The sequence below is a fragment of the Lottia gigantea genome (assembly GCF_000327385.1).
Source record: "Lottia gigantea unplaced genomic scaffold LOTGIsca_49, whole genome shotgun sequence".
In the NCBI taxonomy this organism is placed as follows: domain Eukaryota; kingdom Metazoa; phylum Mollusca; class Gastropoda; family Lottiidae; genus Lottia; species Lottia gigantea.
In genome coordinates, this window is record NW_008709687.1 from 1,686,934 (window position 1) to 1,711,303 (window position 24,370).

General features: G+C 37.5%; 1 protein-coding gene across 1 annotated transcript in view; it reads right to left on the reverse strand.

Moving 5' to 3' along the window:
* Positions 1-23,268, reverse strand: part of LOTGIDRAFT_234340 (hypothetical protein) — a gene marked incomplete at both ends in the record, with an annotated part of 31,905 nt that extends 8,637 nt beyond the window's left edge. The window contains 46 exons of the mRNA XM_009061643.1: positions 212-307; positions 894-1,025; positions 1,332-1,612; positions 1,915-2,148; positions 2,412-2,583; positions 2,878-3,018; positions 4,088-4,201; positions 4,373-4,503; positions 4,841-5,034; positions 5,430-5,563; positions 5,949-6,185; positions 6,492-6,701; positions 7,107-7,240; positions 7,442-7,580; positions 7,845-7,961; positions 8,370-8,456; positions 8,677-8,844; positions 9,171-9,326; positions 9,600-9,755; positions 10,103-10,358; positions 10,724-10,935; positions 11,188-11,382; positions 11,670-11,924; positions 12,104-12,343; positions 13,007-13,210; positions 13,490-13,681; positions 13,968-14,162; positions 14,314-14,496; positions 14,840-15,031; positions 15,564-15,692; positions 15,929-16,087; positions 16,324-16,503; positions 16,837-17,010; positions 17,347-17,538; positions 17,811-17,973; positions 18,147-18,322; positions 18,709-18,910; positions 19,178-19,326; positions 19,714-19,924; positions 20,314-20,450; positions 20,754-20,849; positions 21,128-21,346; positions 21,635-21,726; positions 22,157-22,241; positions 22,539-22,572; positions 23,197-23,268. Of these exons, the coding sequence (XP_009059891.1) occupies positions 212-307; positions 894-1,025; positions 1,332-1,612; positions 1,915-2,148; positions 2,412-2,583; positions 2,878-3,018; positions 4,088-4,201; positions 4,373-4,503; positions 4,841-5,034; positions 5,430-5,563; positions 5,949-6,185; positions 6,492-6,701; positions 7,107-7,240; positions 7,442-7,580; positions 7,845-7,961; positions 8,370-8,456; positions 8,677-8,844; positions 9,171-9,326; positions 9,600-9,755; positions 10,103-10,358; positions 10,724-10,935; positions 11,188-11,382; positions 11,670-11,924; positions 12,104-12,343; positions 13,007-13,210; positions 13,490-13,681; positions 13,968-14,162; positions 14,314-14,496; positions 14,840-15,031; positions 15,564-15,692; positions 15,929-16,087; positions 16,324-16,503; positions 16,837-17,010; positions 17,347-17,538; positions 17,811-17,973; positions 18,147-18,322; positions 18,709-18,910; positions 19,178-19,326; positions 19,714-19,924; positions 20,314-20,450; positions 20,754-20,849; positions 21,128-21,346; positions 21,635-21,726; positions 22,157-22,241; positions 22,539-22,572; positions 23,197-23,268 (7,627 nt within the window). The remainder of the gene's footprint in view (positions 1-211; positions 308-893; positions 1,026-1,331; positions 1,613-1,914; positions 2,149-2,411; positions 2,584-2,877; positions 3,019-4,087; positions 4,202-4,372; positions 4,504-4,840; positions 5,035-5,429; positions 5,564-5,948; positions 6,186-6,491; positions 6,702-7,106; positions 7,241-7,441; positions 7,581-7,844; positions 7,962-8,369; positions 8,457-8,676; positions 8,845-9,170; positions 9,327-9,599; positions 9,756-10,102; positions 10,359-10,723; positions 10,936-11,187; positions 11,383-11,669; positions 11,925-12,103; positions 12,344-13,006; positions 13,211-13,489; positions 13,682-13,967; positions 14,163-14,313; positions 14,497-14,839; positions 15,032-15,563; positions 15,693-15,928; positions 16,088-16,323; positions 16,504-16,836; positions 17,011-17,346; positions 17,539-17,810; positions 17,974-18,146; positions 18,323-18,708; positions 18,911-19,177; positions 19,327-19,713; positions 19,925-20,313; positions 20,451-20,753; positions 20,850-21,127; positions 21,347-21,634; positions 21,727-22,156; positions 22,242-22,538; positions 22,573-23,196) is intronic.
* Between the last annotated feature and the right edge of the window lie 1,102 nt (positions 23,269-24,370).

Genomic DNA, 24,370 nt, shown 5'->3' on the forward strand with positions numbered 1-24,370 from the left:
AGCCAACATCGGAGCAATTTTGTGTCTCCACCACTTTGCAATTCTTTTATGCATTCTGAAGAAGGCCATTCTGTCTGACTGAAAAGAATTAATGGAGCCCAGTGGAATTGGAATGTAAGGAGTTTTACGTTCTATTTTTCTGCATCATTGAAGCCCAATGGAGATGTAAAAACACTCTGGTTAAACTCTGAAAGTAAATAGGTAAACATACTTCTATTGTAAAGATTATAAGAACAGACATCAGCATTGCCTTGAGTATCATATCCACCAAACGCTATAGAGTAAGTCTTCCACGACATGGGTTCACCTGACAAAAAAAAATGAGATGGTTAAAACTCCATGAATTGTTGTCATGCTCTTCTGTAGTTCAGAGCGGTACAGACTGGATAGGACTTATGTATTGTACGTTGGATATATAACATATTTTATTCATTGAAGTTCAAAACTATACAACAGTTATATTTCTTAGATTTACTCAATAAGACGAGATACGCGATATATTCGCAATTATACGGTATGAATAGACTGCATGGGGTTGCATGTCTATATAGTAGAACGTAAAACTCCATTCTATCTTACCCGTCTTCATGAGATGGTTAAAACTCTTATTTTCCACGCATGAGTTATAAGGCCTGATCTGCTGAGGGTCCGACCTCTCTGATCAGTTTAGTCTTTGTAGGATGACAAAATGAATTTTAAGGGGATGCGAATAACAAAATATGTTCAAATGTACTTTGGTCTAGTGTTCATGGAAAATTCATTTCATCTCGAAAAGAAATTAAATAAGCATTAAAACTTCTATGCAGAATAAAGCACGAGGCAGCGATTTAACTTTTATGTGAACATCTGAAAATATAAAGCTTATGTCAAATATATTCAAAATATTAACTTACCACCGGAGATATAGTTAGTCCTGATGACGTCAGTATTGGTGAAGATGGGTTGAGGCCATGTTGGTCTACTGACTCTGGCTGATACCGTCATCATATCAGACGGACATACTGAAACGCTAGCTTTAGAACCAGCTGAAATAAATTGATCCAAAAATCATTATTATCATTTCATTTCAAAAGTTTCATGTCCCACTCTTCTCCAGACTGAACTAGGACTTTCCCAAATAAAATTTTGTTCTACGCCCTATAATTATGTCCAAATCAGGCTTTCTCCCAGGACAGCTGCGTCTACTGTTTTTTTCGATTCGTAGACCTGTAGCACATGGACCCCTGATATTCCCAATATGTGGAATTTCCGAAAAAACGTTGTAATGGCTTTCCGATAATGTTTGGTTCCGACAAATATGTTATGAATGTTATGAAAATAAAGGAACTAACCTGATAATAAGGGAGGACAGGTTTTGTTTCTATAGCAACCAGATGGATTCAACTCGCTGTTATGATCCACCAAAGCATTGACGCCATCCAACATCCCGACTGTGAAGCCTTGAATATGATTGGCGGGAACGAAGCTTAGAGCATACGACAAGGAGAGCCTATCAGCAGCCGACAATACAGATGGCGTCACGAAAAGACGGCTCATTCGACCAATCATAGACTTGGATTGATCTATTTTGTTGGTTGTTACATCGTAAGTTCCTCCAAGAACAAACCATATACTGTAAATAGAATATCACAATTTGGATAGGAATAACATAGAATGGAAATGAAATGAATGGAGTTTTACGTCCTACTTTTCTGCACCATGTGAGCAAATGAAGACGGGTAACATAGAATGGAGGTTTACGTTCTACTATATAGACATGTAGCCCAATGCAGTGAATAATACAGGAAATTTGGCCAGGACAGCCTCTCCGACCAGTATCACAGAGGTTTCCCACGAGTTAAAATCGGAGTTTCGTCTATTTGTCGCACCAGAATCAAGTGACAATGAAAGACAAAGCTTTGACCTAATACTTACTAAGTAGGTAAAGGTGGATTCAGCACATAATTCAAAGCTTCAACTTCCGTATTGTCTATATATAGAGTTAGCAGTGGGAAGGTCCCGTCCCATGTTACCACCACATGATGCCATTTCCCATCATCTATATCAGCTTCACTGTAAGATATGGACTGGGTGTTTCCGATATAAGCTGTAACTTTATCTCGAACTATCCTCAATATCTCGAAAGATTCAGCCAGTTTGTCTTGAGATCTGAAAAAACAATGGCCACAGTAATGTGGTTACTAATAAGATGACAATTCAACTATATTATTTATTTCATACCGTATAATTGCGAATATATCGCGTATCTCGTCTTATTGAGTAAATCTAAGAAATCTAACTGTTGTATAGTTTTGAACTTCAATGAATAAAATATGTTATATATCCAACGTACAATACATAAGTCCTATCCAGTCTGTACCGCTCTGAACTACAGAAGAGCATGACAACAATTTTTGAAATATAAATCTTACCTCGTTCCATACATGGTCAGGATGAGACCAGGATCTGTTGATTTAGAATACCTCACCCAGAACGATAAACTAAACATAGTAGTAGACTGTAGTCTCTGGGGTAGGATAAAATAATCAGATGCCAAAAACTGCCCTGATTTGGATAACGTCATATCAAAATCATACGTCAAGTCTGAAAGTAAATAGTTAATTGTAGTGAGCCTGAGATCAAATTTCAATTCTGAAAAGGGTTACGGATAGTTGAGCCCCATCAGGTAGCAAAGCAAATATTTAGCTAGACAGCTATGACAAAGAATCCAAACATAGCTCAGATCAGAATATTTAAGAAGAATTTGAGTGTCAAATCATACTTGGATGCAAAATCCTCATCAGGACAGCTAGTTTTGGAAAAGGTGGTATAACAAAGAGCGCTTACACACTGAACTAATAGGAGTAAGAAGTCGATTGGATCGAGAAAAACACGTACCTTTATCACAGTTGCGACCAATCTTGCCCGATTCACATTCACAAGTAAAGGTATTGACACCATCAATACACTGGGCACCTTGTCCACAAGATGTAGTGGTACAGTCGTTGATGTTGGTCTCACATAATGATCCTGTATAGCCTGTAAATACAAATAACATTAAAGGGACATACTGTATTTAAACGGTTGTCGTGCATCAAAAGGGCAGGATGTGTTACCGTGTATAGGTGAGAGAGGTACATAAATTTCTGGATATTGCTGTGGTCTGAAGCATATGGTTAACCGGTAAAGGGAGGTAATAATCTTCTGCTTTGGAGATTCATTTTGTATTTTATGCTGTGTTAAAAAAGGATCTTGTATTGAAATTGTTCTCTTTCACAGGTAAAGTTTAACTTTTATTTGTATTGATCATGTCTCAGAATGTGCATTAGTCATCCATGTTTATGTTTAGAATACGAATTCGTGTTGGCAGTGTTAATTATTTGATAACTTAGTCAAGTTATCGAAATGGCTGAATTGAGTCTATAGGCTATGACGTTTAGGTTATTTCCCTCATTAATATGTATAAGCCATTTTGGCGGCAAATCCTCTTGCTTTCATGAATATTAATGAGCCCAAGTCCAAATATGGTTCTGTATTATGTTATTCATGCTGGTGTTTGTAATTCGCCGATTCGCCAACTTCAATACTGAATAATCTTATTATGTAAACATTGTTAATAGATGCTGTATTTTATGTAAACAAGGAACTTGTATTGAAATTCACTGTGTTATTTTACTCCTCCACAAGTGCAACCGGAGCCCATAAAAATAAAATTGTTGATAATAACAAGGTCAACGTATGGACAATTTTCATTATCAAAAAATTATACCTGGAAATATTTCTAAAATATGTCATTTATATCTATATTTGTATTGAAAAAGTTAAATAAAAAATGAATTAAGCTTGCATGTAAATGTTAAGAGATCAGCTTAAACGAGTTTTGGTGTTGGGCCTCATAAAGACTCGATATTTTTAGTTGAAACCTCAGGAACACGTAGGAGACATATTTCTCTACAATGTGGCGTTTATTTTTCTTAAATCCGCTTATTAACTTAAAGTAGTTTTTTTACACCAAAAAAACGTAAAAATTTGAAAAATATCCAATCAATGGACTTGGACCCAGGATGATCAATAAAAAAAACCCAAAAAGCAAGATACAGCTTCTTACCACTAGCACACTGGCATTGAGGTTGACCTCCGACCTCGAGGCACGTTCCACCATGGAGACATCTGGAATCGGAGCAGACGTTGTTTCTGAACTCACAGTAATCCCCTGTATAACCTGAAATTGAAACACGACAAAAAAAAATCAGGATTAAGCCTATTAGGGAATCACAGGAAAGCTGCAAGCTTAGGAGCAGGCTGATTCTTTGGAACGATTTACAAAGTCAAATGAGTAATTTACAGAGTGACTCTTTCAAAGACATCTAGAATTGAACAATACAATACCTACCTCCTGAGCATTGACAGGTGAATCTGGTACCATCGTAAGAACAGATACTACCAGTTCCAACACAAGGGTTGGCTTTAGAACACAGATCATAAGTATTCTCACAAAACTGTCCTTTAAAACCGTTCTTACAACTGAAATAAATATTAAATTATCTATTATTGTCATAGACTGGGTAGGATTGGCCGAGGTAGGATGTGTAGAAGTAGCATTTTATTCTGGATGTTTAGATACTGAAGAAATAATTGTCCCGAAATGTATGAACCATTCTGAGAGTAGCCATCAAGAAAGAACGCTGGTGGAAAAAATTGAAATCACTTGGACAATATTTAAGATATTCCAAGGACGGCAATATAATTATTTTGATGAGACCTGTTGTACTTGAATTTGATAAGAAAGTGTATCTTTGCAATTTAAAAGATTGTGACGTACATTCTGGTTAACAATACATCAAGCTGAAAATGAACCGACCTGCAGACATATCCAGTATCTGTACTGATACATTGACCACCATTACGACACGATTCTTGTGTACAGAAATCAGTGGCCCTCTCGCATCTACTACCAGTATACGTAGCCGTACACAAACACTTATAGCCTCCAAAGATATTGGTACAGGAGCCACCATGTAAGCAGGGATAACTGGCACAATGATTGACCAGATCCTGAAAGATAAAAATAGAAAAATGCAATACCATTCAAATGACGACACCCACCAAATGAAAATCAATAATGTATTTTTTACATGGACTAAAAAATGAAAATAAATGAAAATAAATGAAATGGATGAGGTCTTCCGTCCTATGCCACCTGCACCTTTTTGAAGACAGTGAACTTGGACTTAGGAGCTTAAAGCTTCTGGGGTAGAAAAATGATCTCTTGGACAGGCTCGGTCGCTTAATGCTTAATCTTGGTAGAAAAAATATCTTCTGGACAGGCTTGTTCATACTAGGGGACAGGAGTTTTTCACATGTTTTTTGGACTTTGACTCAGGAGCTTAATGCTTCTGGGGTAGAAGAACAAACTCTGGGACAGTCTTGTCCACCAGCATCTTCCTTACCTGACAATTCAGTCCACTGTATCCATTATAACAATCACACTCGTAATACCCGAGATGGTCCGTGCAGCTTTTTGTGTTATTGCCCTTACAAGGATTTGATGAACAGCTGTTTACCTGGTCCTCGCAGTTCTTACCTGGAAAATGAAAGAACATTTGTGGTTAAGTCTTCAATTGGAAGATTTATGGATAGGAAAGTGTACGGATAACATGTCCTGCATTGGATATTTCATGGATAATTATAGTCCTGGGTCGGATATTATGGATAACAAGTCCTGGATTGAAAAGTTTATGGATAAAAGGTCTCGGAATAGATATTCGCATGCAGATTTTATGGAGGTCGAAGAAATTTCCTAAAATTGCAGCATTGCGGCCCTTTCTGACTCCTAAATAGTAAGTAAATAAGAATAAAGAATTAGAGCGAAGATGAGACTTTTACGATCGTTGGCATCAAATACGAAATTTCTGATATCCTTATGAGATGAATCAATCCATCTTCATCCACTTCATCACATAACTAACCTCTGGTATCTGGTTTATTGATATCACATTCACATCGATAGTCATTGAGTTGATCAACACAGGTCGCTCCATTTTTACACGGCGAGGACGCACAGTCATCTCGATTCTGTTGACACTGGGTCCCTTCATACCCGGCCAAACAGTCACATGTATAGGTCGAGTTACCAGGGCGACAGGTTCCACCATTTTTACATGGTGAACTTTGACACGGATTGATTGCTTGACATTGTCCGTTCACTGAAAAGATTCAAACATAGTTTGATTATCATCTTACAGGTAAATTAAAGTCCTCTGCAATTTTATATTGAGAAATAGCACAAATGGAATATAAAAAAAGTAAGAAAAGGGACCGTCTCCGGATCTTAAAATCAACGGGTTGGCACCGATACGTGTCAATTTCAAAAAGTTGGTTTACAAATTAAAGATCTGCTCTTCTGTAACAACTGATCTTCTGATTCTAAAAAAATATTAACATGATCAAATGATCAACAATGTTGTTTCAGATTCCGAAACATCAAATGTTAAAGACATAATACCACAAACCTTTTTCGTAACCATAGAAACAGACGCAGTCAGTGGTTGCTGTTTGGTAATTATAGAGACAGTCGCCATTGTTGCAGACGAACGTTGAACAAGGATCGGATAGTATCTCACAATTACTACCAGTATAACCCTGCATACAGCGACATTCATATCTGTTCTGTTGATCTATACAGGTCCCCCTATTGCGACATGGAGAAGAGCTACATTCATCTGAAATTACAATATAACAGGATACAATTTAGCTCTTATAACCTTCGAGTAGCAAGTGATATCATCAGATATAACGCATTTAAAAGCTCTGTTTTATGTTAATGTAGAAGACTGGCACCTTTATTTTGGAAATTCTACCTTGTGATCCATCGTGTCAAGCAGTACAGATCATCCAGTGCCCTTCTACTGAGATTAATCCACTCAAGCATGTCTTGAGCTCTAGTTTGTACGGTAATATTGTGGTCTGGATAAGATCTTTCTTAACAAGAGTTACTTCCCTGCTAGTCAGATAATGGTTTCTTCCCCTTGAAGAAGGATTGACTTAAAAAAGAGCAATAAAGCTTTGCTATCTTTTGAATGAATCCTGCTCAGTAATAATCCCTGACTTCCTCACATAATACTTACTGATCTGGGCTTCGCAATTGTCGCCAGTATAGCCCAACTGACAAACACACTTTCGTCGGATATTACCAGAGGCTATACATTGTCCACTGTTCTGACAGGGCTGTTCGCTGCACACATCTCGTGATCTTTGACAACTGAAACGATGAAATAAGCATCACTATAGTCATATATCCCACATGTCGGACCATCCACTTTCATAACTCAGAACAACTATTAAGTAATCACAAGCCCCAAATAAAATAAATCAGGCATCATTTGTTCACAAAGAGCCAGTATGTGATACAAACTTTGAGTGATCTTTTTCCTACCAATAAGCAATTCTCAAATGTGCTTACCTGCCACCAGTGAAGCCACTGAAGATTGGACAAACACAAGAGAATGATCCTATATCATCGTAGCAAGATCCGTTATTTAAACACGAGTTAATACTACAGTCGTTTATATCATTCTCACATCGACCTCCAGAAAAACGACCTGAAATATTCGAATGGATGTTAATCGAATTGTTTCGAATTGAGTCACGAAACTTAAAAAATATGAAAGATACCAATGATTGGTCAGAGATTTGCATTAAGATACGTTTTCCACACAAAAAGGAAATAATTAAAAACATTTTGCTTTAAGGATTAGGTTGAGCAATTGACGATCCTTTTGACACCGTGTCGAAGGTTTACATAACGTCATCACTGAGGCGCATTACTTCAAGTTGCTCATTTGAAGGTTTAATAAGAAGCTTACCTTGATTACAGAAGCAGGTAAAAGAACCATCATCATTGTTACTGCAAACTCCATCATTAAAACAAGGACTGGAATCACAAGCTCTGATTGGTGTTTCACAGTTCTTACCGGTATAACCTACAATCGTAATCAATCTGGTTACAACAGAATAAAACAGTAACTGAGTAATCATTCTGAGTACCTTATCGTTAAAATCTGCGCATTATACACGCAAATATACTGTATAGGTTTTCCATAAAATTAGTACTAATTTGAGGTTGAAAACAAGGTCAGATTCATTGTGCTTATACAGCTCCGTAAGTCCTCAAAGCGATTAATGAAGATTCCAGATGCTTAATGTGTAACGAAAGCTGAATATGCCAAGCACAATGTGCAATCAGTTTACACTATGGTTTCGTCAGCTTAGTCCGAAAAGATTTAAATATAGAACAACACCGTAACAATCGGAACTCCTTGTACATGCATGATGCATAGATGACTCATGCTGAACCTTACGTCTAGAAGATCCATTAGCTATAGCCTTACCAGAGGTACAGCGACAGTAGTACTGATGTTTCTCTACTAAACAAGTTCCTCCATTCTGGCATACACCATTCTGGCAATCTATATCAACTGAAAATAAAGAACAGCAACATTTATCACATACTCATTTGACCACTAATATTTTGCAACCAAGAATCAAGATGAAAAATCCAGATAATTTGAGTTGAAGACCATATTCTCGTACACTGGCCCATTTACGACAGAAAATGATCCTAAAAATATTGGAGCAACAATGCAAGGTTGGCAACAGGTGCTTTGAAAGTTGCAAAAACTAATCGTAATGCTTTACCTGTAAGTGTGCACTGGGAACTGGATGTTGATGCCGTATTGAAAGTAGTCTGGTCCAAAGAACACTCAAAACAGGTGGTTGATCTGGTATTAGATTGGAAGAATCCTCTAGGACAGACTTGACAGGGTTCAAAACCAGTAGTGGAATAATACCCTGGTTGACAAATACCTAAAACAGATGACAGTAATGAAAATACACGGTTGTTAAAGTGAAAACTTTTACCACAAAAAGGCGAAATTGCTAGATTTAATAATTACGAGTGATGCAAATGATTGTATTTACATAAAAACAAGCGAAGAATTGAAATTACTAATTTTGGCATCCTGATCTTTCAGGGTTGCAATCGGACCTTCTGAGTTGAACCAGAACCTTAAATTGACATCAGTGTCACACTCACAAGCACGTCATACACAGAGGTGGTACAGAGGTGATCCACACATGCCCAGTTCACAAAAGTCCTGATGACAGAAGAGTCATACAAACAGAGAACCTACCTCTACAATCATCTACAGAAGCAGCACCTCTTCCAGGTGTGAAGGTATTAGGAGGACACTGTCTACAAGTCCTCTCATCCTGACTGTAAGAATTTTCTCGACATTGGCTACAAGGTGACCGACCAGAATTAGAATTCATTCCCATTGGACACAAACCTACAAACAATATACACGAAATAAAAATAAGGAATACCAGGTACCGTATAATTGCGAATATAATGCGCACCCATTCTAACCCGCGCGATTTTGCTAATACGATTAGGAATGATCTTTTACGATGTTAAAGTTACAAGATAAAAGGGGTATAACCTGAAATAACACTATCAATATTAGCTATGCGAACTCTTACATTTTCAAAAACATTTCGATTCTCGAAGTTTGTGCAAGAGCAAATGGCAGATAAGTGAAGGTGTCAAAACATAAACTTACTGTAACACTCATGTATACTACTAGCTCCCTCGGTTTGATTCCGTGAGTTAGATAAACAAGGGACACAACTCTGTAAATTCTGATCTCGGTAGAATCCTGGTAAACATTTGATACATAATCTTCCATCTGTACTATAATAACCTAATGGGCAGGTCACTGAAATGGATCGTTACAATTGCTTCTGAGGAATAACTACTAAAAATCAACTGAGAGGGGTTAAGAGTAAACAAGAAAATGGCAAATCTCCATTTCCAAAACTATACGTCCTAATGATAATTGTTTAAAGAAAAGTGCAAGTAGCATGAGATGAGCTTTAGTCAATTAGATGCAACATTTGGCTGCTCCTTGCGAACTTAGTAAATGGACACGGGATAGGGAACCTTGGTATCAACATGGATCCAAATGTGATGATCTAACCACGGCGGATTGTAACCAAGCGGCACCAATTATCCACACCTTTCAATAAAATTATATTAGTTGTTGAATACCAGGTGTACACTTACCACAACCTGTGTAGTCTTGACTAATCTGTCGTACTTCTTCATTGACATTACAAGTAAAACCATCGTTGACTATAGTCTGGTATGTACCAGCCTGCGAACCTGGACATCCTATATTGGGATTGACGGATAACTGCCGTACTGCCGAGACGGTTTGGGACTGGTCTATGAAAGCTTGACGAATAAGGTTCACGCAGTTTGAATATGTGGACGAATCGTAATCCCTCGGCTCCAGATTGAAGTAGAATATAGCATAGACCTAAATAGTATGAAAAATTATGTAAGGAACTGTTTGCATTCTATTCGATACGAGGTGCTGATGGATGGTCCGAATTCAAATTGGATAACAGTTGAAAGAGATCAAGTACAATGATCAAATCTACCATGGCAAGTACACGTGGATTTTTTTGGAAAATATGAAGTTACCCATCTATAATCAGAAGGCATCCTCAAAACAGATGAATGTGGGAGAAGGATTATCTTGGGCTCTTCTGTAGCTGGTCACAATAGACCATCATTAGAATGGACGTCCAAAGAACAACAGTAACCAAATCGGAGCAAGCAGTTATCTATATCACTAGTATGCGTGCTACATAAACCTATGCTTCAACTCCGTATACTCACCCCAGAGTTAAAGTTCTGTATGGTGGTGCTTCTTCCAGCTTCTACCCTGATAGATGGTGATAAAGACTGACACCGAGAGCTCAGACTGGACACAAGACTGGGCATTTTACCAGTCAGCTCTTTTTGATAATTATCAGGACAGTAGTCTTTGATGTTAGAATCCGTGACGTAGGTAACCCTGATGGCTAGCTCATAGATTGATGATTCTACAGCTGAAAGATAAATGACATCGAGTTTTACGTCCTACTTTTCTGTTCTCACGAAAAATGAAGTATTTGGGATGGATAACAAACTGTTGAGGTATTATTAGCATGTTCTCGACTTTTGGCAACGGAAATGGCATCTGCGTTTAGAAACACTTGAATTTCCCACCGACATTACTGTTTACTGATTCTGATCATTTCTTGCATAAGTGAAATTGCTCCGCAAATATTCATTTCCCACAAGTAGGCCTAATCACTTACCAACACAAACCGGAACTTCTCTGGACCAGTCGCCGTTGGGATCACAGGATATATCAACTGAGCTCTGAGCAGTATTATCATAAAATACATAGCCGTTATTACATGTAACTGTACAGATATATCCTCCACCGCTCTTTGAGTTACAGTTTTTGCCACCATTCTGTATTTGAAGAGTCCATGGTCGACATTTGTCAGCTGAAAATAAATATGTGCACTGACATATTGGACTTACTTAAGTACATGTACTGGCATTGATAAGAATTAATGTGCTTGATCTTAAAAGAAAACTTATTTGCTTCACTTGGTTAATTACTAGGCCGAACAACTGCACGAACTATCAAAAGCCCTCGGAGCAGAATCAATTACAAAGAGGAACAAGGGATGGAAAATTAAAGATTTCAGGTTAGAGGCCAAATATTTGATGAGCCGAGCGACCCTTCCGTATTTGTATTTGATGAACCAAAGAGAAAAGGATGACATACCTGTTGCGGTAACTTGAATGATACAGGACGCAGTATTTCCGCTTGGATCCGTAGCTGTAATCGTATTTGTATACGTCTTGCCGATACTGTTTCTATCTAACCGGATGATATCTACAGACCCAGTTACGTCCACATTACCCGAATCGTCCGACGCTGATATTATCAAAGAGTTCACATCGAAGGACCTAAAATCGTTTTCGTTGAAAAAATTGATGCCGAATGAATCTCTACATTTAATAACTGGTTTCTGCTCATCTGGAAATAAATAAAATAGAATTTTAACCTTTTCATTCCTGAATCAAATAATTCGAACAACGCTTCTCGGTGTGCAATGGAGAAGTTTTACGTCTTGTCATACTGAGCTTGCTTGGACTAATTTAGGCACACAACGCCAGTCAGTTTACAACGAAGAATAGCTGAGAGAGTCGACTCACCTTTAAGTTTGATGTTAAATGCGCAGAATCCAGTATTACCGCTGTGGTCTGTCGCCTCATACCGTACAGACTCGTCCGACTTGATCACGTGGTTCACGGAGAACTTGTCTGGGTAAATCCTTAAGGACTGTATGGCACCAGAGTTGTCTGTAATTTGTGGTTCTGCCACGGTTGAGGTTGACATTCTGCTAACTTTGATATCCATTGTTGGACAGTTGAAGAAAACTGGAGCTGTCCTGTCTGAAATTTACAAAAATTGTACAGAGCTGATTCACTGTCACCGACACATGGTGTTCTATTGATACACATGATTGACAATGCGCTATGTTGGAACTTCCGTGGTAAGGGAATTGACCCCCTGAACAAATTCTGACAACCGACCATTTCTGCAACTAAACATCATATACCATTGCCCGTCTGGATGTATTACTTGCTCCTCGAGATCAATCAAGTCTGACTATACGGGCCTGGTGGTAAACCGCGAGTAACCAAATGAGATGAATGGAGTTTCACGTCCTACTTTTTTGCACCATGTGGACTAAAGAAGACGGGCAACGCCATGTAGGATGCAATGAGGGAAATTTTGCCAGGACAGCGAGTAACCAAAGGTGGCCCCATTTGACATAGGTATGGAAGATCGGGGAAGGGGATTGTAGTTCTATCGTTTATAAACTCTGGTATTTATCTACTTCTATGGATTATGCCATTAAAATACTGGCGAGAGTATTTACAATGATATATCTGCCATAGGTGACATTTGGACGAATGAAAAGGATTTTTCTGGTTTCTATACCTCAATTGGCTAATGATGGTTGGCAAGGATTGGACAGATTTGTAAGCTGAGATAACATATTATTAAACTTCCGTTGCCAGTAAGGTTCCGCAAAAAAGGGATCAACTTACCAACACATGTAGGAGTCGTGTCATTCCACATTAATTCATTTCTATTCGAATTCCAGATACACTTTAAAGGATATTGTGCCGAGGGTTCGAATCCTGGTTTCTGGTTGTTCTCATTACATTTGTAGTACACTAGACTGTACTCCTCGTAAGTTGTATAGATCTGTTTTCCACCAGCTGGGGTACCAGGGTCCGTACAAGTTGGCCCTGTGAAGAAATTCACCATTCAATGAAGATACACTTTGAAAAAACGCATTCAGAGTAATTAAGTAAGGATAATCCGTGAAAGATCAATGTCAAGAGGTTTGGCCAAGGACCATCTGGTAGATACTGATAGGATCCTGTGAACCTGAGTTATCCTTGTAAAGAGATATTGTTTCTTTCTAAATCAGAAACGACATTAAAAGCTTGTCATAGAAAAGAGCAAAGTCTTTTTGATTAATGACCATTTGCCTTCCAAAAAATTCTCATTCACAGCATACTCACCAGGACATCGAAGATCACCAAAATCCCAATGACCATCACTTCCACAAGTTACAGTGTTACCCTTACTGCTACTACCAGCCACCTGGAACCAAGGAGTGCGGCACCGGAAGTTGAAGGAACAGCCATATGTTGTACAGGAATTGGAGTAAGGATCAGATCCTGGAATACGTTCTGGTCGGCCACAGTCTGTCTCTGAGAAAAGAAAGGGATATATGAGGCATACGAAAACAAACGGGTTTGTCATTCTACGTCGGTGGCATCTTCGGATGAAGTAGCATTTTCAAAAACACAAGTAAATACGAATTCGTCTGCTTGACAGGAACGCCTGATGTAATTCTGTGACTAGGTTGTCAACTCGACATCACTTTCGGGGAGTTAACATATCTAATAATGTTTTTTGGTATATCCATTAGCATGTATGCATTATTCCCAAATTCGAAGTCAATAATTGATTTTCCAAATTGATTAATGCTTTTACCTGGACATTCAAGACTACCAGACATAATTCTGTAGTCTCTATTAGCCTGGTCGTAAATGCAAGGTCTGACTTGTGAAGACTGTGTTGGTAGAGGACAGGTTAGGGTGAAGACATCCAGGTAACGAATGGAGTTGGTCGGCGTTACACTCACTGCATTAGGACTGTTGGGTACTTCCGGATATGGACAGGTTGCATCTGGAAAAAGACGCATAAAATAAGAATTGGCAATCTAAATGAAATGGAGTTTAACATCCCGTTTTACTGCTCGCTCTTGATGGTACCAACTTGAGCAATCAAGAATGTTCCCGAGAAAATACCAAATGAAAAATACTCCCAAGATATTTACCTAAACACAGTGGTGGTGTGAAATCCCAACTACCATTTGATTGACAGGTGATGGTTGTAGTGCCTTGTGGTACATAACCAATATTACATACAAACGATACCTGATCCCCAATTTGATAATGTAGTTTGGATACTGTTGATCTCCCGTTACCAATATTTCGTGGTGGTACAGGGCATTCCACAGCTGAAAATATGAAACAAAATCAACATTGCAAAGTCATTATGCATTAAAATGAAGTTAACAAATCCTTTTCCCAATTCTCAAACAATGAAATTAAATTATTGGATTTTTTCGTCCTACTTTTGAAAACCTGATTGGGCGAATGAAGATGGACAACACCATGCAGTTTGCATTTAGGAAAATTTTGACAGAACAGCGGCATTAAACTATACTCTTTTTCAAATTTCAATCCCAATTCCCAGCATAATCATTTAAATGAAATGAATGGAATTTAACGTCCTACTTTTTTGCACCTGATTGGGTTTATAAGGATATATACATAAAGTATTTAAAGATCAATACTTACGAATACAAGTATGTTGGAATCTCATAGAGTTCCAGGAATCTGTACCAGTTTCTCCAGACCTGACGAAATACCCATTCTGTCCATTGGTGGTAAAGAGAACATTGTTATCATAGCAGCTACATGTATAGGAACCGTCGACATTGTTACAGATTTGGCCACATCCACCATTGTTAACATTACACTCGTTTATATCTAAACAAAATAAATGAAGTTTTACACCCTACTTTCCTCGCTACATGCAGTGTACAATAATGGAAACTTTGAATTTAACATTAAACATACTCATTGGACTTGAAAAATAGTTATTACTCTCGATTTGGTCTTATATAGACGAGGCAATACCATGCAGTGTATCATGAGGGAAATTATTCAGGAACAATGACAGAGAGCAAGGGGCATAATTAACATCTCACATGTTTATACATTAATAAAAAATGAAATAGAGTTTTACACATTATATTTCGTTTTGCTTGAAGAAATGTTCTCCATTCTGCTCCTTATCGAGGAAAAAGAAACTGTCAACGCATTACATTGTGCAGTAGGGGAAATTTTACCAGAACACCATTCTTTCTTGTTCAGTTATGTCTCAGTATGCAAATGTCTCAGTATGCAAATGCAGTGCAATTGAACATGAAAAGTTTTGCACCCTACTTTTCTATTTATAAATAGGTGACGCTATGTAGTATATCGCCTTCAACCGTAACAACGATTTGTCAGAGCTTACCTTGACAGGTATTAGCCCCGTTGTAAGGTTTATAATAACCAGGATTACAAACACATTCAAAACTACCATCTGTATCTTTACACTGTGATTTAACACAGTTATCTGTCCTTGATGTACACTCATTGATATCTGTAAAACAAGACACATCTTGGTGATTCGTTCAGGGATGACGCAGTTTTATTTGGGTTTAAAAGACCGTCGATATAGTTGAATGTCTGTAGCTTTCTTCGAAATAAATCTGTCCTGATGATGAGCGGTTTTCAGAAACATGCACCGAAGTCTTGTTTTGTCCGACAGAACAGAAAACTTGACAACTCTTGTAGTAATTTATTTGGATTTGGCTCAGAATAACCAAGTATACTTACTGACACAGAGCGGGGGTATTTCACCACAAGGGAATGTATCACTACCACTGGATATATGATATCCTGTATTACATCTTAACGTTACTTGTTCTCCTTGATAGGGCTGAGTCAACACGGATATAACCCCGTTCTCTATTTTAGTATAGCCGCATGGAATTCCTGAAAATTGAATTTAAATTGAGTTTTACGTCTCTTTTACGCTGAATCGGGTTAATGAAAAGTGGCATCACCATGCAGTGTGCAATGAGGAAACTGTTGCATCAGTCTATTTTTTTTCCAATAGTCAGGGAATATATGTATGCCCCATCAAAACATCTTGACATTTTTCCATGTCATTCTTAAGTGTGGAATTTTGGAATCGAAGTTTTAGGTAGATTGGTGGAAAAAGAGCTTACGTTGACAAGTAGGCGCAACGGCTGACCATTTTCCATTCTGGCAAGTACGAGTGTTGACTCCAACTATCTGGAAGGTTGATTGACAGGTATATTTAACCACAGACCCTTGGCTGACCCCGTCTCCATAGATAACAGCTTTATTACCATTTGATATATCAGGTACTGGGGGACAGGATTCGGCTGAAAAAATCATCAATGAATAGTTTAGTATTACAATCACAAGGTAAACTGACATACCTTTATCTAATCATAATCCACAAAGTCTATATCCACAAGATGTATAATATTTCTCATATAACTGTATAGCGTATAATTGCGAATATAATACGACGTACTCCTAACCTTGAGTGAATAACACAAATACGATGAAGAAGAAAAAGAAATACTATGTTGGCATAAATCGACTTCAAAATGGTGAGTGGCATAGTTAGTTAACTGACATTTTGCAAGCACCAGCAAATTCTTGAAGACTAGATGACTGTATATTCTTTTATGAAAGACGAAAAAACATACCGTGACAAGTAGAGGGTATGGGCCATTGGCCAGAGTTCTGACACGTTATGGTGCTACTAGATGTCAGATTGTACCCAAAGTTACAAGAATAGGTAACAGTCGAGCCGGAATATACTCCATTACTGGATCTGATGTAACCATTACGTATTTCTGGTGCTGGTCCACATAGTGTTTCTACAATAAATAAAAGGATTGAAATTGCGCTTAAAATGAAATAGAGTTTTACATCTTATTTTCTTGCTTAGTTTGGTTTTCTGGAGATGGGCAATGCCATATAGTGTTGGATGCGGCGCATTTTGCCAGAACAACGGCATTTTAGCCCATTGTTTCCCAACATGTTCTTGATTTATTGTCCCACAATAATGATTTTTCCGTATCAGCTCCTTCGAGCAATATTAAGCAGGGAACTTGAAGGTACCATGCCGGAAGTGAACAATAGACACATGGGTTATGATGTGACCAATGTAGCCCAATGTGCAATGAGGGAAAACAAGTTGATGGTATACTTACTAGAACAGATGGGTATTTCCTTATCAAAATTTCCACCAGCAGTACATGTCAGCAGGACACTGGTCAAACCCAGATAGGCAACATTAGAGAAGATATGGTTTTTAGTACAGGTTACATTTAGTACTTCATTCAGATGATAGGTGGCATGGTGCGGGAACGCATGTACATATGGGCTCTGTAAGCCTTTGCACCCTGAAAGTATCAAGATATTATCAATGTCGTCGATGAAGATACTGTTCAAAAAATCAAAACGATATTCGCTATGTGGACTCCCCGATTGGGATGGAGAATAGACGATCATATTAGCCGTAACATTGGTAAATCATGACCAAATCGAGCGGTTATATTAAACGCAACAGTGGCAATTAAAAGGCATCAGTCGATCAGTAGAGAGCCCTTTCAGACGCATCCATAAGAGACAAGAGCCTATGACGCCTCCAAAGAGTTGCACAGCTTTTACTTACCAGCAGAAAATGTGGCCATGAATCCTTTAGCTTGACCTAAAGCACTCGTGGTGAACTTGATCAACAAACTACCGCTTCCTGATACGATCAAAGCAGGGACAGTAACTCCTGTAAAACCTTCCCCAGAGTGGGCTGGGTCGTTTTCAGAAGAACTTCGAAATACCTGTAATCAACGATGAGAATTTTTAGTTCAGTGTACTCGCATACGCGTTCAATAAATGCCATACCTAGTTGGAAGTGATATACCTTACCCCAGAGAGGCAGCAGGTGTTCTAGAAAGCGGTCAAAAACAAAGAACATTGTCTATAAGACTTACTTGCTTAATTTGGTGCTTACCTTCAGGAAGTCTTTATCCTGTTCTATACTAAATATAGAATTAAACTGAAGAGTCAGTGGGGTACCGGACTGAGACGAAATTAACCACGTACAGTCTAGAATATTGGGGTATTTCCCTCGACTATACCCTGGTGAACTTATCTCCCCTTGAGCTGCCGCTAGTACAAAATTACAGCCTGAAAACAAACGACATAAGGTGAGGTGTTTTTCTTCATCGGTTCAGATTAATTGCTTGAATTTAACATGTCCTTTCCAGAAGATGGCAATGCCTTCATTCGATAGCAAATGACCAAATCCCTGCTCTAGTTTGAGCTCGTGATAACAGGGAATTCCATATAATGTGCAAATAAGCGAAATTTGTCCAAGACAAGAGAAACCGGGTTGGAAAATGACACCCTGTGTTGGATAATCACGACATGCCTTAAGTAGCGGTTCCATTGAAGGAACATTCTAGAAAAATCGTTTGTTTGAACCTTAACCTCTAAAGTTATCCCCCAAAAAGTCAGTCTAAGGAGGATGGCGTCGCCACTTTATGCCTTGCAACGATGCAAAATCAACCGACCTTCTTTATATTTTAACTGGAAACCTTTCCTAAAAACCGGATCTGATGTTCCACTCTCATACAGAATATGGACTGCTGAACTGGTAGACAAGATCACCGAGTCTTGAATTCCGTGAGTCAATACTTTTAATACTGGAGAACCAGGACTATCACCATCAAATATCGTCACTTTACCATTACTCGAAATGTCTAGATCCGTTATCTGCAACATATGTAAAGAAAGTCCATTTTGACTGCGACCACCAGGATTTACGTTCACGGCACCGATCATTAAGGTATAAGTTGACGACCTACCAAGCCAGTTCTAGAGATTTATGCAAGTCCTTATACAGAACCTTGTTTATTTGGTATATAAAATGCCAAGAGCACATTTCAAGCAACTTTGGTGATTTTGTTCTTATACTTAAACATATTTGCACAGTTTAATGTGTGGCAGAGGGTTTGAAACATTCCAGAAAGTATAACAAACCTCAATGGTGATGATATTAGAACCAGTAGCTTTGATCAACCAGGCTGTATATAGATTATCCAGGTAAATATTGGGGTAGAGAGGTGAGGAGAGTTGCTGATAGACTCCAGTAGCTTGTAAAACAGTATCGCCAGACACTAGGTCGGAGACTGAAAATAAAAGTCGAGAATAGAAGCCAAGATACGATGAGCACATACCGTATTTCAATACCGTAGATTTGTGTGTATAGTGCGCAGGATTTTGCCCACTCTAACCCAGATAGAACACGTTTCATTAGAGCATGTTTCCACTGTGCAGATGTACTGATATTCACTTGATTTCTACAGTGTCTAAATCCACAGGTTTCTAATGGTTCTTTATGTTTGGCAGAACGACAATAAAATAGGTACTCATGACATTATTAGCTATGTGGATTCTCTAAAAGGATTACTGATGTCTAAAAGGCATGGATATCTTAATTTTGAAATTGCAACAATAATAAACATTCTGTTAACTGTACAATGCTTGAGTTTAAATGAATTACAAATTATTCTTACCAGATTCCCAATCCAAAGTAAATCCTGCAAATTGATTGGATGGATCGGTGACCAATCGTATGATAGCACAATTGTTTGAACTATAAATAGATTGTAGATTTTGGAGATTTGTGCCTGTTAATCTAGAATGTAATCGAGATGTTGATATGGTTAATCCACTAGTCCAGATTTCTAGATAATCTATACCGTCTTCTAGATCCAACTCGGATATCTGAAATGATCCAAAAGTACAATTAACGAATACCAAAGTCGAATGTCACTGATGGAAAAGACAGAACAGACAGTTAAGAAAATGAATCAAAAAAAACATCAAAATTTTGGTTTGTGGTCCTTGGCATGTGAGCACCAACTGCGCAACGTCTTGGAGTCAATACAGAATATGATACTGTTTTAGTATCTTTTTGTCTTAGTTCTGTAATATCCTGTCACAAATCTTACATATACTTTTGTTATATTGACGTACTTGTTGTTTCAATAGCCTTTATTATTACATACGTGATAGTTGTGTATGTAGCGCGGATAATTGACTTCCGGTTATAATCAGAGTAACCGAATATACTGTAATTCTTAAATTTTCAACCCACAATACAATATACTTACATCTAATACTAAATTGTGTCCTTCTGTTCCATGTATAGTCCATTGACACGTGGTGCGTGGTGAATAGGTTGATAATTGATTAGGAGGATGAGTTATCTGCCCTTCACTACTTTGTAAATATTGATTACAATCTGAAGCTAAAAATATAAGACAATTCAGTGATTTTTCACTATCAAATATAAGATCCAGTAAGATCCTCCATTCTTTCAATCATTTTGTGGTTTATTCTTACAGGAACACAATGCAATTTGATATAATTGATTTACCTTCTGATCATTACAAGCAAACCAGAAGTACGATACTCAGTTTTAAAGTGATATGTTCACTAAGCACTGGTTAGGAAACGTCAAAGCATCCACGCTTAGACACTTATAGTTAACTGCAGAGAAAATAACTTGTTAGAAAATGAACAAGTTATAGACTCAGTTTTGAAAACCTACCACAGTTGATCTCATCCCAGCCCTCCAGACAATCAGCTTTACCGTCACAAACTATATCTGTATTTAAACATTCTCCCTCTAAACATCGAAATGTATCTGAAATACAGGAGAAACAGGTTTCCCAGTGGTAATTTCATGATTTATGAGAACATGAAATGAAGTTTTACGTCCTACTTTTCAGCGCCTGATTAGGCTAGTGAACATGGGAAAAGCCAACAGGACAATTTGGTAGGACAACTAGCCTTTTCCTGATTTTACGATCTATGTCGTGATCTAGACCCACAGGTTAGCGTACAAGCGTCTCTATGCGCTATAGCCTCCACAGCATAATTGCCGCAGTGAAGCAAATCGTAGTAGATTCAAAAACTATTTACCTGTTGGACAAGAAGTGGTTTCACAAATAAAGGGCCGTAACTCAAGACACTGCGTCATGTACCATTTCCATTCTGTAGTATATCGGAGTACTGTACAGTCACCACCTCGTCTATCCGGCTGGAAGTTGTCCCACCAACCAGCATCTACTGTGGTGGGTTTATCATCACTCCAAAATCCTTGCTCGGGGGCATTGTCTGGGATACCATTCTGAGTGAAGCCTGTGACCAACAAATTGAAAGAGAATGAAAATCGATATTGTCATAGGAAAAAAGCATGTCCAACTTGTTCATATATTGAGAACAGTCTCAGCAGAATAAGTATTCACATCAAAGTTTAAATATTGTTGAATACGCAGTGAGTTTGCCCGATTTACTGGAGGGAGGGAGTGTGCATTATACATAATACATGCGCATTATATACGCAAATATACGGAAGGAGTTTAGTATTTTACTGACAATTCTTACTGAACCATTCTATCTAACTAAATCTCGAAACCAATGACTTACCTATCCAATGTGATGTGGTGGTATTAGTTATTAGCCGACTGACTTGTTTGGTTTGATCTTCACCAGCAGGTTCAGCTAACTTTCCTCCAAATCTAACAAAGTAAAACAGTATTTGGTTACTTTCATGAAACCAAGGATCTGATGATCATCTTAGTAACAAATGTGGGACATCTCAGTAAATGAGTCTGTAAAATGTTTCGAAAACCACAACCCTTTCAAAGCTTGTCCATGTTTTAATTTCAAACTGAACATTATTTTCATTCCGGAAATGCCAAATCATGGTAGAGGAAGGGATGCTTTAAAGCTTATAAATAATAGGCTAAGATAGGACTTTGGCTTTCAACTTTTGGGTACAAATACCTCAACCACTGCAATTTTTAAATGTACCATTTGGCAACAATCAGAGGATGTATCAACATTTGTTGTTTATTTTGTATTCAGAAGGGGACCAATGGGTATGAAGATGTATGAAAGGAGTAGCGATTCTCCATTAAGTCTGGAACCAAGGATCTAATATCTCACCTTTGACAGTAAGTGTAAGCATGCCGCCATGTTGTATGAAGATCGGTAACAGGAAGATAACAAGTGGATAATATTTCTGTCCAACCTGAAATAGATACATAATATGTATTCCTGACTTGATTCATGTTCCCAGGTCCGTAGCTTGGGTGTTGGGAGCTGAGAAATATTCTGTTTATGAACATGATTAAAGCTTATGTATTTTCCCTTCATCTCAGAGATGCTTAGATAGCAAAATTGGTAATGTGGATATGTCAAGCTCCTCCCCCCTTGAAAATTTCTTTCTTCCATAGAACTTGGGGTAACTACGGGCCATGTGTTCCGGGTACAAAAACCATCACCAAGACAGTTTGCTAGACAGTGGATACAATGCCTTTATGCTTACCTTGTGGACATTTTAACGTTAAATCTTGACAAATCTGAAAAATACAAGAAAGGTATAATTATTCAATAGATAAGTGTTTTTATATCGCTTCAAGAATAACTCCTGTATTTTTTCGTCCAGTAAAAAAACAACAAGGGTGGAGGCTCAGGTGGAATTTGATAGCATTTGAATTTTAAACGACTGTTATTAGTATATCTAATCCATTTCTAGATGCAGTCGGCCAGCAAAATCGCAGTTGCCGATAGGTGCTCAAGTGTTGCATTCCATAGAACATCTCCATCTGACAAACGATTTTCAACTCAATTTTGAGTTCACTACCAGGCAAGGTCCTTGTAATTCTTAAAAATCTTGTACTGCCATATTGATCTGAATAGTTGGAACTGTTAGTAAAGGTCCAGAAGGAATGTTTCCATCATTTGTCTAAACGATAGAAGAAAGGAAAAGCAATGAAGTGGAATAAAGAAAGTAGCTGAGACAAATCATGTCTAACAATGTCATGTTTATTACTAGTAATTATTTATAACTTATATTGTCTTCTCTCACTTCATTGAAACATGCCATCAGACTTCAGTGTAGAGTGGATTTGCAGAAATCAAATATTTCGGTAGTGAAGAGACACTCGATGACTTTCCTTCACTGGACTCTGTTACTGAAGTACTTTGACTGGTGTATCTGTCATTTTAACATTGAAAAACAAACGCAAGCTTGACAATAAATAAGGCCCCGTCATCTTCCTTATTTCATTTGAATACGGTGCAGTTTAATGGACGAACATTTAAAGAAATAGTAGACTTGTTTGTTACGTTAATGAAAATTATATCTCTCGACAAAAATTCTATAAAATATTCACACCTTGATTAAGAGGCAATTCTTTATTTAGATCACTACTGTCACGATAGCAGGAAATACAAAGATTCTATATAAATTAGGTCATATATTGACACTTTGCAACTAGTATGAGTTTCCTAAGTATATTCAAATTATAAAACAATACAATAACAGAAATTCACTATATAGTACACTAATCTTATAATGAAATTATCTGATTGATATAAATATCGATTTCTAATCGATAATATTGACTAATAAAAACATTAGTTAAAATGTAATTCTATGTTATGTTCTTTAACCAGTTTATATTGAACCTGTCATCGATTGCCGCTCACAGTCAATAACGTAACAAGTAATTAAATGATATTAAATAATGTAATTTTATGGTATACTACTCCTGAGTGTATTGTAACATTTCAACTATGATTGAAAACATGAAAGAAATAACTTTATGGCTATATAATCGTTGGTTTAGTCGTACACAACGTTTCAGCAATTTACATTTTCATCGGTTTATGTTGTATAATAAATCTTCTTTTGAGCTTCATTGTACAATGTTTCAACAATTTACATCGTCGTTATATATATTCATATGGAATATGTCATAGTACTACTGAGCCTATCGTATACAACGTTTCAACATTTTACAATGTCATCAGCATTTTATATGGTATACGTAATAGTATTTATAAGCATTTTTGTATAAAACGCGACAATTTACATCGTTATGTTATGTATTTATATGGTATAAGCAATACTACTTTTGAGATTTTTTACACAACGTTTCAACAAATTACAGTGTCCAACCAAAACCAGGAATATAAAATAAAATTACCTAGTATAATCCTCTTTCATCGACAACGAGGTAAAAGTGAGACCTATCCTAACATTACAATAAAAATCGAAAGTTAAGGCATCTTACTCAGACAACGCTGTAATAGTTGATAATAGGAAAACGATTGAAAGGTTTATTGTGTAACTCTGTCAATATTTACAATAAA